This window comes from Pararge aegeria, chromosome 5 (assembly GCF_905163445.1).
Source record: "Pararge aegeria chromosome 5, ilParAegt1.1, whole genome shotgun sequence".
Taxonomy (NCBI): Eukaryota; Metazoa; Arthropoda; class Insecta; order Lepidoptera; family Nymphalidae; genus Pararge; species Pararge aegeria.
This window is the reverse complement of record NC_053184.1, coordinates 20,906,295-20,921,592: the sequence shown is the minus strand read 5'-3', so window position 1 is coordinate 20,921,592 and position 15,298 is coordinate 20,906,295. Positions and strand designations below refer to the sequence as shown.

The 15,298-nt window shown below is 46.3% G+C and overlaps 1 protein-coding gene across 1 annotated transcript in view; it reads right to left on the bottom strand.

Annotated features, from left to right (window-relative positions):
• The window catches only part of LOC120624000 (fat-like cadherin-related tumor suppressor homolog), a 55,057-nt gene that overhangs the window by 24,738 nt on the left and 15,021 nt on the right, over window positions 1–15,298 (bottom strand). Inside the window, exons 11-19 of the mRNA XM_039890302.1 lie at window positions 15,019–15,243; window positions 14,165–14,956; window positions 13,178–13,535; window positions 12,335–12,358; window positions 6,186–6,422; window positions 5,550–5,753; window positions 4,903–5,438; window positions 2,179–2,797; window positions 18–176 (exon numbers count right to left, since the gene is read on the bottom strand). Coding sequence (XP_039746236.1) covers window positions 18–176; window positions 2,179–2,797; window positions 4,903–5,438; window positions 5,550–5,753; window positions 6,186–6,422; window positions 12,335–12,358; window positions 13,178–13,535; window positions 14,165–14,956; window positions 15,019–15,243 — 3,154 coding nt within the window. The remainder of the gene's footprint in view (window positions 1–17; window positions 177–2,178; window positions 2,798–4,902; window positions 5,439–5,549; window positions 5,754–6,185; window positions 6,423–12,334; window positions 12,359–13,177; window positions 13,536–14,164; window positions 14,957–15,018; window positions 15,244–15,298) is intronic.

The window sequence follows — 15,298 nt, the reverse complement described above, 5'->3', positions numbered from 1 at the left end:
GCGGGCGCGGCACTCACGCTGCACGACGCTGGAGTGCGGCGGCGTGTTCTCGGCCAGCTGCACGACGTAGGGCTGCGAGTGGAAGGCGGGCGCGTGCTCGTTGACGTCCAGCACGTGCAGGCGCGTCTGCACCATGCTGGCCAGCGTCGGGTCCAGCGGGTCCTCCGCGATGATTCCTGCGGGGGCGGAGTTTTCGGTTAAACGAGGAGAATCAAAACCTCTAATTTTCCTAATTGCATATGCAGCTGAGCTGAGTTTACTCGCTAGGCTATTTATATGGGTACCCCAACGTAGCTTACAATCTAGAGTCACTCCTAGAAAAACAGTGGAGTTTTCTATTTTAAGTGTTGCTCCATTTATTATGATGTTTTTATCATTTTTTTTTTTAAGCAAATTCCAATCACTTGGTTTTTAAACGGTTTTATTTAGCTCACCCCGTTTGTTTTATTTATTATTCTTGGGTCAAATTTAGTAATTCAAATTTCACCCTCTTCCAGTCAACCGATTAATCTGAAATTTTGTATACACTTTGGATTTTGGTGACAATAGAATTATGTTTATTCATTATCATTATAAATTCAAGATGGCCGCCGCTACAAAATGGCGGATAATTTATGTTTTATTAATCCCATCAATATGAGTATCAAATGAAAGGACTCAACAAGCAGAATACAATATACTATGCAAAATTTAAATCTAAGATGGCCGCCGCTACCAAATGGCTGATAACAATTTTTTAATACTATCATGGGCTTCTACAATACATAAAATGCAGGGCAGCACTGTGGATCACGCAGTCGTATACTTAGGTGCTAAACTGTTTGAAGAAGGTCAAGCCTACGTGGCTCTTAGTAGAGTAAGATCTTTGCAGGGACTACGTATAGAGGAGTTGGACTGCAATAAACTAACGGGCAAGAAACCTTGCAATAATGAAGCACTAAATGAATTAAACAGAATGCGAAATAAAAACTAAAAACTAGAAAATAAAAATAGGTAAAAAAACTTGTTAAGTTAAACGGTTTTATGTTAAACATACATTGCACTGTTTAAGATAAATGTACTAAAAACGAAAAAATAATAAAATAGATACAGTCGTGGGAATTATAAACATATGCATAGACTAGACTAAAATAAAACCGTGGGGCACGTCAATTGTCTACAATCGTTGATTGTAGACAATTGTAGACAGTTGATCTGCCTATTTTAACGACGAATTAAACGATTCTTCTATCGCACATTAAGTCGATAATTTGTAGACAATTGACGTGCCCCACGGTTTTATTTTAGTCTAGTCTATGCATATGTTTATAATTCTCACGACTGTATCTATTTTATTATTTTTTCGTTTTTAGTACATTTATCTTAAACATTGCAGTGTATGTTTAACATAAAACCGTTTAACTTAAAAAGTTTTTTTACCTATTTTTATTTTATCTTTGTTTCTATCAGTCTTAAAAATCAGAGATGTATCGTCTACAATATTATGAAGTATTTAGTTAGGTACTAAATCTACTTCTTACTTTTCAAATCATGAAATGAAAGTATACGTAAATAATAAAATGTCAAAGGGGGAAATGTGATAATGGATCTAGGAGTGCCACAAGGCTCCATACTTGGGCCATTTTTGTTTCTTGTCTATACAAATGCCCTACCGTCTGTAATAACTGCAGATTGTGTTATTCGCAGATGACACTTCTATATGATTTAAGGTTAACAGAAATATATTTTGCACGGATCATCTTAATAAGACGCTCTTTATTAGAAAAATGTTTCTCAACTAACCTAGCATTAAATTCGATAAAAACTAAATGTATCTATTTTGTACCTACAGGGCACCCTACAGGGCAAAAATAATATGATTTAATATTTAAATAGTGAAAAATTAAAAATACATATCTATTTTCCTCAGCAGAAGCCCCACAATAATATTCCATACGACATGAGACTATGAAAAATAATCAAAACACACCGTCTCAGCCGTGGATATTTCTGTCAATTGTCGGCGCACCACCACCATATAATAGCGCTAAGAATCAATTTTATTCGGTGCATAAAATTAATAAGTTCCCAACCCTCACTAAAGGAGCTTTGAGATCCGATAAATGAGTAATTTTAACAATCTACTTATGAATACCGACCCACGAGACGCTATAGTCATTTAACTACTTCGGAACTCACCGATGACGTGGTCGGGCGCCGCCTCGCGGTCCAGCGGCGCCGCCAGCAGCAGGCGGCCTGCCGCGTCCAGCGAGAACTGCGCGCGCGCGCCGTGCGCCGGCGCCAGGCGCAGCGCCGGCAGCGCGCCGCCCGCCGCCGCGCGCAGCTGCGCCACCAGCGTGCCCGGCGCCGCGTCCTCGCGCAGGAACACGGCCGGCGGCGGCGGCGCCAGGCGCGGCGCGCGCTCGCCCGCCCGCAGCACGCGCACGGCCACGCCCGCCTCGCCCGCCAGCCCGCCGCCGTCCGCGGCGCGCACCCACAGCTGCAGCGAGCGGCCCGCGAATGCCGCCGCGTCGCGCGCCAGGGCCAGCGCGCCCGTCAGCGCGTCCACGGCGAACAGGCCGGCGGCGTCGCCCAGCTCGCCGTCGTACGCGGCGTAGCGCAGGCGCGCGTGCTCGCCCGCGTCCGCGTCGAGCGCCGCCAGCGCCAGGAAGGGCAGCTGCGGCGCGCGGTCGGGCGCCACGGCGGCGCGGTACTCGCGCAGCGGGAACGCGGGCGCGTGGTCGTTGGCGTCGCCCACGCGCACGCGCACCGTGGTGTGGCCCAGACGGCCGCCGCCGTCGCTGGCCGTCACCGGCACCTGCGGACGGCACGCTGTGAGTCCACTCGCGAGCTCCTTGTCGAATACCGTAAAGGCACAACATTATTACGATACTTGGGACACATGTTTACCCTAGCCACGCAAAACGTCTACCGAGTGAGCCACTGTGATGACTAAAAAAGAATGATGATGAGACATTCTAGAACAATGTAACACTTGAAAGCCATCGACTTCTAACAGTCTTAGCGACGTTTTATAGTGAATGAATATAATACAAATTATTTCCTGCCAACATATTGCCCCGCTCCCCGCGAACTCGAAGCTGAAACTTTGCAGCACCGACAATCATTACGTTTTACTTAAGAATACGAAAATTTCAACTGTTACATTCTCGGATGAAAAGACTTAGCCAAAAAGGAAGACCTTATTTATGACATTTACATAAAACGCACATTGAACTGACAAAATAGCTACAAACAATATTGATTTAAAAATTGAGATTATGTTATCCAAGCAAGCAAGCGGTGCTATCTATGGTCGGAATGAATTCTGAACTAACAATAAAGATAACACTGACTATCAATGAAGTAGGATCGGTGTTAACACAAGAAGATGAAAACGGGGACAGTAAAACAGGACAAGCATCTGTTATGTCTAGCAATACAAGATGAGAAATAATTACCTAATGGTAATGGTATACTCTCTATAAAAGTTTGGAAAATGTCATATATAAGTATCTACATAATTTGTTTACCTTTTCTTAACAGAAGTAAAACCAATTGGTTAGTTTAGTTATTACGTATATACAGACTGTCATGTTTTGCTTCTTAGCTCAATAAACGTGTTACTATCAAATATCGTATTATTTATTCATAATAATGGCGACGAAGCAAAAATTAAGTTAAAATGGACCACAAATCAGTGTAATTTAATGAATTTAATCCTGATATATGGGTCAATTACATCGACCGGTTAAAGTTTTGTTTTGAGGCTAATGGCATCATGTTAGACAGCGCCAAACGAGCGAATTTGTTAGCGAACTGTGTGTGGAGCGGAAGTCTTTGAGACCTTTTTTGGCCTTGATTACACCAAGGAAAGCCAGTGACGTGACATTTGTTGAAATTGAAACAATCTTAACAAAACATTATAGCCCAAAGTCAAATGAGGAGATCCGTAACAGAACTAGAGTTACCGACATAGCTTAGCGAGTCGCGAAGCTGATGTGGCAATGGGCGGGGCTCATAGCTCGGAGAACTGATGGACGTTGGGGTCTTAAGGTGTTGGAATGGCGACCCCGCACCGGTAAACGCAGCGTAGGTCGGCCCCCAACGAGGTGGACAGATGACATCAGGCGAGTAGCTGTGGGCCGTTGGAGGCAAGCGGCCCAGGACCGTGCATTGTGGAACTCCCTACAAAAGACCTATGTCCAGCGGTGGACGTCCATTGGTTGTGGTGATGATGATGACGAAGTGCAGAAACATGGGATCAAAAATATTTATACCTACCGGGTCGATCACTTATCAAGGTACGGTTTTATTTCGATATCAAATACTTAATCAAAACTCTAGTAATTTTATTAAAGTCATAAAAAAAATAATACAATATTAATATAGTATAATCGGATCAGTACCCTGGTATAAATTCCAAAGCATTTACAAAATATTTAAAACTTAGGAGTAAACTCTGCTCTGGAACCTCAATAATCGAATGGGCTTTCATTAGAAATCGAAATTATAATCTAAATAATCAATAAAAAAAACACGGTTTCGAAATTTGCTTCAGAAAAACTCTCGGAAGAAAAGGTTATTCACCTTTTCTTCCGGTTCCGGTTCAACAATTTGGATTTAAATCAAAGTATACAAAAGAAAATCTCAAAAAAATCACAATACAATTATGGTAAAAAATATTTACCTGAATATAAATTGGAAATGGAAGAGTCTTATGTGGGAAACTGAAATCGATTAAATGGAATAATAAAAGACAAATTGATCACACAAAATTCTGAAGAAATTCCAGTTCGATCTATGAAGTTGATACCGGACGCAACGAAGCGGAATGCAATCTGTGTCCCAAGTGTTCTTTTGCGAAAGTATAGTGTTACGTAAATCACAGTTACAGGGATGAGTGCTCAAGGGGCACGGTACCTCCCACTCGGCGCGGTGCTCGCGGTCCAGCGGCACGCGCGTGCTCAGCGCGCCGCTGCTGGCGTCCACGGCGAACAGCTCGCGCAGGCGCGCCGACGGGATGGCGTACGTCACCGCGCCGTACTCGCCCGCGTCCGCGTCCATCGCCTTCACCGTGGTCAGCGGCAACGGCGGCGGCCGGTTCTCCGGCGCGCGCGCCTCGTACAGCACGTGCGCGAAGTGCGGCGCGTGGCGGTTGGCGGGCGCCAGCGACAGCTTGACGCGTGCGAAGGCGGCGTGCGCGCCGTCCGACACCGACACGTTGAGCGAGCGCAGCGCGCCGAGTGCGCGCGCGTCCAGCAGCGACAGCACGCCCGAGCGCTCGTCCACGGCCAGGCCGCGCGCCGGGCCCGCCAGCGCGTAGCGCAGCCGCGGCGCCGCGTCCGCGTCCCACGCCGCCGCGCGCGCCAGCGCCACGCCGCGCGCCGCCTCGTCCGACACCAGCGCACTCAGCACGGCGCGCTCCATGCGCGGCGCGCAGTCGTTCACGTCCTCCACTGCGACCGACCGTCGGATCAGACAACGGCGCATCGGGGCGATATTTTACTCAGTTCTCCCAATTTGAATTGCGAATCCCCCGCTTCATACCGAGCCCACTGAGCACGTACCGGTGACGAAGAGGTGCGCCGTGGTGAGCTGCGGCGGGCTGCCCGCGTCGCGCGCCGTGAGCGTGAGGTGGTGCGCGGCGCGCAGCTCGCGGTCCAGCGGCGCCGCCACGCGCACGAGCCCCGAGCGCGCGTCCACGGCGAAGGGCAGCGGCCCGTCGGCGCCGCCCCACGCCGCCAGCGAGTAGCTCACCTCTCCGTTGGCGCCTGGCGACGGGCGCGACACGCTCGTTACATTACATTCTTGACAATTATCTTATTTCATCACATACAATATTAATAGTTAAAGGCAAATCTACAAAACACTTCTGCGTTGAGTTGTCCATAGAATTTGTCAACCTTACCCAAGGTCTCAGGTTTAGAGGAAATGAGACTACGCTTTTGAGCCTTCGTTGTTCTCTATGGCAACCTTAATTTGCTTAGTGTTGAAGCAAATTAAGTTGAACCTTAATTTGCTTCGTTATCTGTCTAATAATACATAACACTAACGCTTCTTTTGAAGACTGTAATCTCATTTACGCAGAACTTTTTCGTTGTATTTGTTCGGGGAGTCTTTTAGAACTTAACCCCAACAGCATGGACAGTTTCCACAAGCTTATTGTACAGATCGTCCACGGAATCATAGTGTGTAGCACGCACCGCTGTCGGCGTCGGTGGCGCGCACGGTGAGCAACTCGGAGCCCACGGCGGCGGCCTCGGACACGGAGGCGCGGAACTCGTCGGCGCCGAAGTCGGGCGCGCAGTCGTTGACGTCCAGCACGTGCAGCGTGACGGCCAGGTCGGCGAAGACGCCCGTCACGCCGTCAGTCGCGCGCACGGTAAGCTCGTGCGTACGCGCCGCCTCGTAGTCCAGCGCCGCGCGCGCCACCAGCGAGCCTGCAGACACGCGCGGTCAAGGGCGAGCGAACGACGCGGACGTCGGTGTGCGGAAGCGAGTGCAAGCGTGACGGGGGTTGCTACTCTACGTGACGAGTGAAGGACACTTACAGATGAAATGAGAATGCGGATGGCATTCGTCATTATGAATGCATCTAGAGCTGACGTTTAGTTTGAGAAGATATTTTTGGGTAATAGAAATATTAGCCTTCAGTTGACACAGAGTGAGGGAATGTCGAAATTCGGTCATTCGGTCTTTTCGGCACACATGAATCACATGGATTGGTAGGTAGGCGTTAAATAAATAAGTCGAAAATTTTTCTGCTCCGTTTTTAATAATTAATTAAATTTACATTAAGTGCTTAGGAGTGCTAAAATATGTACCTGTGAATAGCCTAAGTCCAAAAGCTTGCTCACAAACATTTGCACAAAACTTATCCTTAACAGTGACCGTGTGCAATACTTAACCTAACTTTAACACTGACACGTACAATGGAAGCACTTAAAAGAAGCTTGAACGAGATCAATGATCACTTTAATGCAAGAATGGCGGAATTCCAAAAGGAGTTAAAGGGTGCCATCCCTGCCACTAGTCCAACTTCTAACATCAACTCGCAGTTTGGGGCGTTTAGATCGTTTGTTCTTACTGCCTTGGAGAATCTGCAGCTGCAGGTGGAGCTTTTGGCAAGACAGCAGGATGAAATAGAAATGCGGTCAAGAAAGAAGATTCTTCTTGTGCATGGAGTTGCTGAGTCAGACAAAGATGAGCCCAGTGCTTTAGTGTGTAAATTTTTATCCGGGCACCTTAAAGTGTCAAAACTGTCCCCAGACTCTTTAAGCCGCTGTCATCGCTTGGGTCGTATGGGTGGTAACAAGCCTCGTGCTGTTCTTATTAAATTCAGAGACTCGTCACTCAGGGATGCAGTTTGGTCGGCTAAGACTAACTTGAAGGGCACCGGGGTAACCATCTCTGAATTCCTTATTAAAAGTCGCCACTCTACATTCCTTGCGGCTCGACAGCGATTTGGTGTGGCGAGGTGTTGGACCAGGAACGGGACCATTATGGTGCTTGACTCCAGTGGGAAACGGCATCGCGTCACGACTATGACCGAGCTGAACGCTATCCCGTCTTCCATTCAGGATGTGCCTGTGCCTGCCGTTGCGCCTGCCGTTGCGCCTGCTACTTCGTTTGAAGCCCCCAAGGACACCAGAGCCGCCAACACAAGAATGAAGCGTATCATTAAAAAATGAATACAACTAGTTTCTTTTAAAATTACAGTTCTTGGCACTGTTCTGTTTGGCTCGCTTTGTATTTGTTCTGTTATGAAATAATTAGTATAATCTTTTTTGGTAGTAGCTTCTAATCAATTTATTATGTTCTTTGTTGTAGTTTACTTTATACTTTCATTTAATTATTTAGGTTTTGTTATTGTGGGTAAGAGCACTCTCAATGTCTGACAATGACATCTGACAAGCGGTGACAGATGACTTTGACTGACGTGTATTTGGTAGTTCGTTTAGAAACATTGAAGCATAGACTTTATAAGGCCTGCAACACACTGTTATGTTTTATTTTTATTTTGTTATACGCAGTTTTGTTAATTGTTTTTTTTTTGTTTAACTTCAATATTTTCTGTGCAAATGTTTTAATTGTCTAGTATTCTTATATTTTCAAGATGCAGCTGGCGGATTAGGAAAATCTATATATTAATACCATAGTTAGTATTCTTTTTTTTTCTTTTACTCTTTAAGTTTATATATATATTGCTTTATATTTGTTATTTTTATTGTTTTTTTTTTTTTTATATTTATTATTTGATATATTATTTTATTCTATACAATGTCGTTGAACAGTATGGACAGTGATGTTTTTCTGTCTATGTCGTCTAGTGATGATAGTTTCCACAGTACATCTTTCCTTCCACTTGATAAAACTCTTGATTCTTGCTTCTCAGATTGTTTGAAGAACCTTAATGTCATTCATATTAATGCACAAAGTATCCCAGCTCATTATCCTGATATGCTTGCATCTTTTGATTCCCGTAACATACATGCTATACTAGTGTCTGAGTCTTGGCTTAAAACTTGTTTACCTTCTACCTCTTATTCGCTGCCAGGTTTTAGGCTTATTCGCAATGACCGTGTTGGTAAGGGGGGTGGTGGAGTAGCGATCTACTTGCGTTCTTATATTCCTTTTACTGTTATTAGTATGTCTTCACAACCCCCCTTACCTGATGCTGCTGAGCACCTACTTGTTGAAGTTCTTATTTCCCATACCAAAATTCTTCTTGGAGTGTTCTATTGTCCACCATACGTTTCTGATTACTTTCGTTCATTTGAATCCTTATTAGAGAAAGAAGTTCCTCTTTATAGCCACTCCATTATTTTTGGAGATTTTAATACTTGTTTACTCAAAAATGATTATCGCAGCAAGAAATTTTTGACTACAGTGGAATCCTGTAATTTGTCTGTCCTGCCCCTTGCTGCTACGCATTATTCTCCTGGTTGTACTCCTTCTCTTCTTGACCTTATTATGGTATCTTCTCCGGATTTCGTCTTTAAGCATGGCCAGTGTCCTGCCGATGCATTTTCTTATCATGATTTGATTTATCTTTCATATAAAATACGTCCACTTAAAGCAAAATCGAGGGTACTTCTGCGGCGTAACTTTGGAGGAATTGACAGCCGTCGCTTGTGTGATGATGCTAGTCATCTGGACTGGGCGGCTATCGCTGCTGTTGACTCAGTTGACCGCAAAATTGAGATATTTAATTCCCTGATAACGCAACTCTACGATACGCATGCTCCGTTAAGACCAATCAAGCTGAAACATCTACCGGCGCCTTGGTTATCAGAAGAGATAAAAATTTTAATGGACAAAAAGATTGCGGCGAAATATAAATACAAAACAAATAATACTGACGCTAACCGGGAAAAATATCATAAAGCACGGAATCGCTGTAATACATTGTGTAGGGATGCTCAACGACGCCATATTCATAAGTCTGTTGAAAGTGGTGACACTGCTAAAACCTGGAAGTTTCTTGAGTCTCTTGGAGTTGGTAAATCATCTCATAAATCTTCTATTAACGTTGATATCGAACTCCTAAATAAACATTTTTCTACTTCTGATACAATTAATAGTTCCGATAAAGAACGTACTCTTAGTATTCTTTCTTCCCACTCAACTCCTAACTTTTTACCATTTACCTTCGAGTCTTTTACTGAATGTGATGTTAAGAAGAGCATAATATCCATTGCATCGAATGCTGTTGGTGTAGATAGCATTACCCGTAATATGATCATTCCAATTCTTGACGTTGTTTCCCCTATTCTAACCCATATCTTAAACTCTTCCATTCTCTGTAGCAAATTCCCTGAAGAATGGAAGTTTGCTCAGATTATTCCTCTACCTAAAAAAAACAACCCTTCATCGTTTTCTGATTTTCGCCCCATTTCTATATTACCATTTCTCTCAAAAGTTCTTGAAAAACTCGTATCTCAACAACTTAGTCTCTTTCTTAATAAGAATAACCTTCTCAGTTCTTTGCAATCTGGCTTTCGTCCTGGTCATAGTACGGCTACTGCTCTTGCTAAAGTAACTGATGATATTCGATGGGCGATGGATAACAAGCAGCTAACAATTCTTATTCTGCTTGACTTTAGCAATGCCTTTAATACAGTTGACTTTGACATCTTGCTTAGTCTTTTACGCTCTATTAACATATCTCCATCAGTAATAGACTGGTTTCGGAGTTACCTCAATGGCCGTCGACAGCGCATTCAGATTGACGAGTCCTTTTCGTCTTGGTGTGATGTAGCGGCTGGGGTACCTCAGGGTGGCGTGTTATCTCCTTTACTTTTTTCTATTTTCATTAACTCTATTACTCAAAACATCTCTTCTCTCTATCACATGTATGCAGATGATATCCAAATATATCGCTCATCTACCCTTCAAAATCTTGGTTCTGCTATTGCAGCTATAAATAATGATATGGCTGCAATTTCTGAGTGGAGCAGGCAATATGGGCTAAAGGTCAATCCTGCAAAATCAAAAGCTATCGTTATTGGTAGCTCAGGAATGATCGCGAGGGTTGATTGGCTGAGCATTCCTTCTGTTATTTATAATGGCATCGCTATTCCTTTTTGTGACTCTGTGAAAGATCTTGGTGTATACCTCGACCGGGAATTGTCATGGACAGTGCATGTCAAAGAGCTGAGTCAGAAAGTGTTTGTGGCGATGAGCTCGTTGCGAAGGCTGCAATCATTTCTTCCAATTCCGACCAAAGTTATGCTAGCACATTCTCTTTTTCTATCTATTCTCGATTATGCGGATGCAAGCTTTCTTAATCTGACCGAGGATCAGCTTAATAAACTTGAGCGTCTTCAAAATCTGGCTATTCGGTTCATATTTGGCCTTCGCAAATATGACCATGTTTCCGTATTTCGACAAAAACTCAAGTGGCTTCCTATTCGTCGTCGCCGGGATATGCATGTACTTTCTCTTCTGTACTGTGTGTTATTTCATCTAAATACTCCCTCGTATTTAAAAGAGAAGTTCACTTTTCTTGGTGAGCAATCTGGTGTAAGATCGTGCCGTGCGCTGACGCTGTGTATGCCTTATCATAAGACAAAATTTTATAAGCGTTCGTTTAGCGTACGAGCTGTGGAATTGTGGAATGCGCTTCCATTGAGCATACGACGATCCAAATCACTGGCGATATTTAAAAGAGCAGTTAAGGCCCATTATATTGTTAACGACTTTTAATAGTATGTATATATGTACTTACTCATTTATTGTATGTTAAAGTATTTAATTATGTAAGTGTTGTTATTATATATATTAGTTTATTTTTATATTTATTTATTTATTATATTATTTACTTTTTATCTATTTGTGCACACTAGTTTATGTATTGGCATGTAGTTATTTGCATGTATGTATTTTAATATTTGTACCACCAGCAGTCTATTCTCCTCTTCTTTTTTTTTTTCCTAATTCTAAGGTTGCCTGGCAGAGATCGCTATTAAGCGATAAGGCCGCCTTTTGTATTACTACTTCTTTCGATGTTTCTGTTTTTGTTACATTTTAAATGTTGTGGTATACAAATAAAGAGTTTAATAAATAAATAATAATGAAAACTGTCCCAAATGACGTTATTATGAATCCTTTCGAGCTTAAAATAAAAACGTAATCTTTCTTTTTTTAAATTGACCACTTGCGCTTCAGACACTTACAATTCCTGCACATTGTGTTCTGTCACTTAAAAATGATTTAATCCATTTTGGAGCTGACCCTCAGATTTACAAATGGTCAAGTTTCAAGTGTCACAAAAAACGGACACCCTGAAGTTATATTTAGTTTAAGTCGACTTTAGTTTAGTCGATTTCAGTTTTCCAAAAAAAAAAGCTTTGACAGTGTACACTGTGTGTTCTTTGAGTGTGTTTTAATTGTCGAAGTCTGCGGGCTCATTCCGGTGATCTAATTGATTAAATTTTACAAAAATCTCAAATTTTAATATTCAGTGAAACTTGGTGGTCCGATAATGTATTAAACCTTTATCCTATTGTTAGTGTCGTTTTCACTCAAAACGTAGAATAAGGCGTAAGATAAAATTTTGAAAGATTTTTATCTAGTCACACATACACCCGTTTTTATATTTTTTTGTGAAATGCGTGCGTATTTAAATAGTTTCGCTTATTTTGTGTGAAATGATCAGTAATATATTATCGTATCAGGTATGTAATATTAAAAAATCCCGCAAAATATCTTCTCAAGCTCTTGCGATGCCAAGACGAGTAGCTGTAGTAGCTGCAACGACAAAACGGTTACAGTTGACATGCATGTACGTAGCAGCAAGGTGGGAAGTTCCGTGCGGCGTGGCGCGTACGCACTGCTCGCTGATACTCACACGGACCGCTGCCTCGGTCGGGCGCTGCGGGACAAAACCGACACGTTAGTGGGCCGGTCGGGCACCGTCCGATCGGTCGCTAGCTACTGCATGAGTGAACAACCGACCGAGCGAAGTTTTCTCGTTGCTAATGAACATAATCAGCTCGACCTCTCTGTGTTAGTTGTTACCTGCGGCTTACTGTGATTTCGTTACGCTTTTTAAAAACCCCGTGACGCGAACTGTAGTCCCGGGCTAAAAAGTAAGCTAATTTTATTCTTTTTTAGGACCGGAAGGTGCAATACCAGCGCGATGAGGACGTTATTCCGTCAACAGACCACGACAGTACCGAACAGAAATAAAGCTACTTTTTTCATCACATTTAACAGTCGATTGTAGTGTGACCTTTGCATTTGAATCCTGACCCTCAAAAGCGTTTTCTTAGCTCATATAAGTTTAATTAACTATAACTGTAATACGAATGTTACTTCAAATAACCGTAGTAGCAGCGTCAAAAGTTGACCCAAGTCTGTAAATGGACGGAACTTTGGGTAGTCTGCGATCAAACATGTTCAGTATCGTTATCTTCAGTGAACATTTTGCTTCTATCCGTTTAGGAGTTCTGTTACTGTTCACTGGATCTACTTACATGAAATTTAACTGAAACCACCAGATACAATTTTTCTAATATAATATATTTTAAAATCAGTTTGGACACAGTTATTGTTTTAAATGTTAAATCAACACCAGCTTCTCCGGACTTAAATTTGCAAAATATATTTAACGCACAGGTGTCGTTCAGTGACAGTTCGAGTATACGTAAAGATCATAAGTACGAATGGATCGCGCGTGCGCGGAGCTCACCCGTGTCGAAGTGGATCTCGAACAGGTCCGCGGCGCCGGCCTGCAGCGTGTACAGCAGCGGGCGCGCCAGCGGCGAGCGCGCCGTCAGCGGGCCGCCCAGCGCCGCGCCCGGCGCCGCGTCCTCGCGCGCGCTCAGCGCCACGTGCGCCGCGGCCCACGACGGCGCGGCGCCGCCGGCCCACACGCGCACGGCCACGGCCGCCTCCGCGCCGCACGCGGGCGTGCCGCCATCGAACGCGGCGATGACGAGCGCGTACGGCTCGCTGCGCGCGTCCAGCGTCTGCTTCAGCGAGATCTGGCCGGAGCGCCGGTCCACGCGGAACAGCTCGCCGTGGCCGCGCTTCATTTCGTACCGCACCTGCGGGTCGGCGGGGCGTGGGGACGCTGTTATGATTGTGATGTCTAGAATTCGAATACATCACTTTTGCCATCGCCACTTTTGCCGACGATAACGCCGTCGTAGCGTATTTACGCAAGCTTATTTGTACTTTATCCACAAATGAATTTATCTAGAAAAATGGCGAATGAAGCTACACGAACAAATCTATTGGCTCATTTATAAAACTCCTCGTTGTAAACACAAAATATAATGCTCTAATAAAAATAAATCTTAATGCCAGTGGGACCTATGGTATACTACTATAGCTATGTACCAAACCAAAATGAAGTACTCAGATGAATCAACTTGAGGTTTTTCAACTTCTTCGTGACTATAAAGGTCAAAGGTGCTATACCCAACGAATGTGACAATGACATTTTTTTCTTATACTGAATTACACACGTATATTATAAGTATAAGTTCGGACCCAATACACTTCCATGTGGTACTACTAATGTTTTTATTTTAGAGGCACTTTTTCGCGAACCTCAAACATTCCGTTGGCTATATTCATTTTAAGATTTCTGCAAATGATTTTGGAAGCATCATTCGTAGTTTACGCCTAAGCCCTTTGGAGCACATTTTGTCAGTCATATAAGTGAACTCACCTCGCCGTTGTCGTTGGCGTCGGCGTCTACGGCGCGCACGCGCAGCACGGGCGTGCCGGGCTCGGCGCCCGCGCGCACGGCCGCCACGTAGGGCCGCTGCACGAACACGGGGCAGTTGTCGTTGACGTCCGTGACGGCCACGTGCAGGCGCGCGTGCGCCACGCGCGGCCCGCTGCGCGCCTGCAGCAGCAGCGTGTAGCTGTCGCGCTGCTCGCGGTCCAGCGCGCGGCCGGCGCTGCGCACGGCGCCCGACGACGCGCCCACCGCGAACCCGGCCGTGGGGTTCAGCAGGCGGAACTGCACGTGCTCGTTGAGCGCCGCGCCCAGCACGGCCGGCACGGCCACGACGCTCGGCCGCGTCGAGTTCTCCAGCACGGAGCCGTAGTAGTCCGTCTTCTGGAACGCGAGCCCCGCGTTGTCGGGCTCGCGCACGCGCACCTCCACGCGCGCCGTGGCCGAGTGCACGCCGTCCGACACGCGCACGCGCAGGCGGTGCGCGCCGGCCGCGGGCGCCGGCTCGGCCACGCTGAGCTCGCCGGCGGCCGACAGCGCGAACGCGCCCGGCGCGTCGGTGTCCAGAACGTCGTACTTGAGCGGCAGCAGGCCGGCGGGGTCGTCGGCGTCGGCGGCGGCCAGCGCCAGCACGCGCACGCCGGCCACCGTGGGCAGCAGCACGGTGGCCGCGTAGGCGTCCTGCGCGAAGGCGGGCGCGCAGTCGTTCTCGTTGGTCACCTCCACGCGCACGGCGGCGGTGCTGTGCGAGGGCAGGCGCGGCTCGCCCATGTCCAGCACCTGCGCACGGATCGCTGTAGGCGGGGCGGGGCGGGGGCGGGGCGGGGGCGGGCGGGACGCACCTTGACGGTGAAGCTGTGCACGCGCTGGCGCTCGTAGTCCAGCGGCGCGGCCAGGCGCAGCGCGCCCGTGGTGGGGTCGAGGCGGAACAGCGCGGCGGCGTCGGGCTCCAGCACCTCGAAGGCGCGCTGCCGGTTGGCGGGCGAGTCGCCGTCCGCCGTGCCCAGCACCAGCGGCACGCCCGGCCCCGCGCCCGCGTCGCTCACCAGCGCGCCCGCCGCGGCCGCCTGCGCAGAGAGCCGGTCAGACGCCGTCGGCGCTCGCCCGCGGCACGCCGGCGCC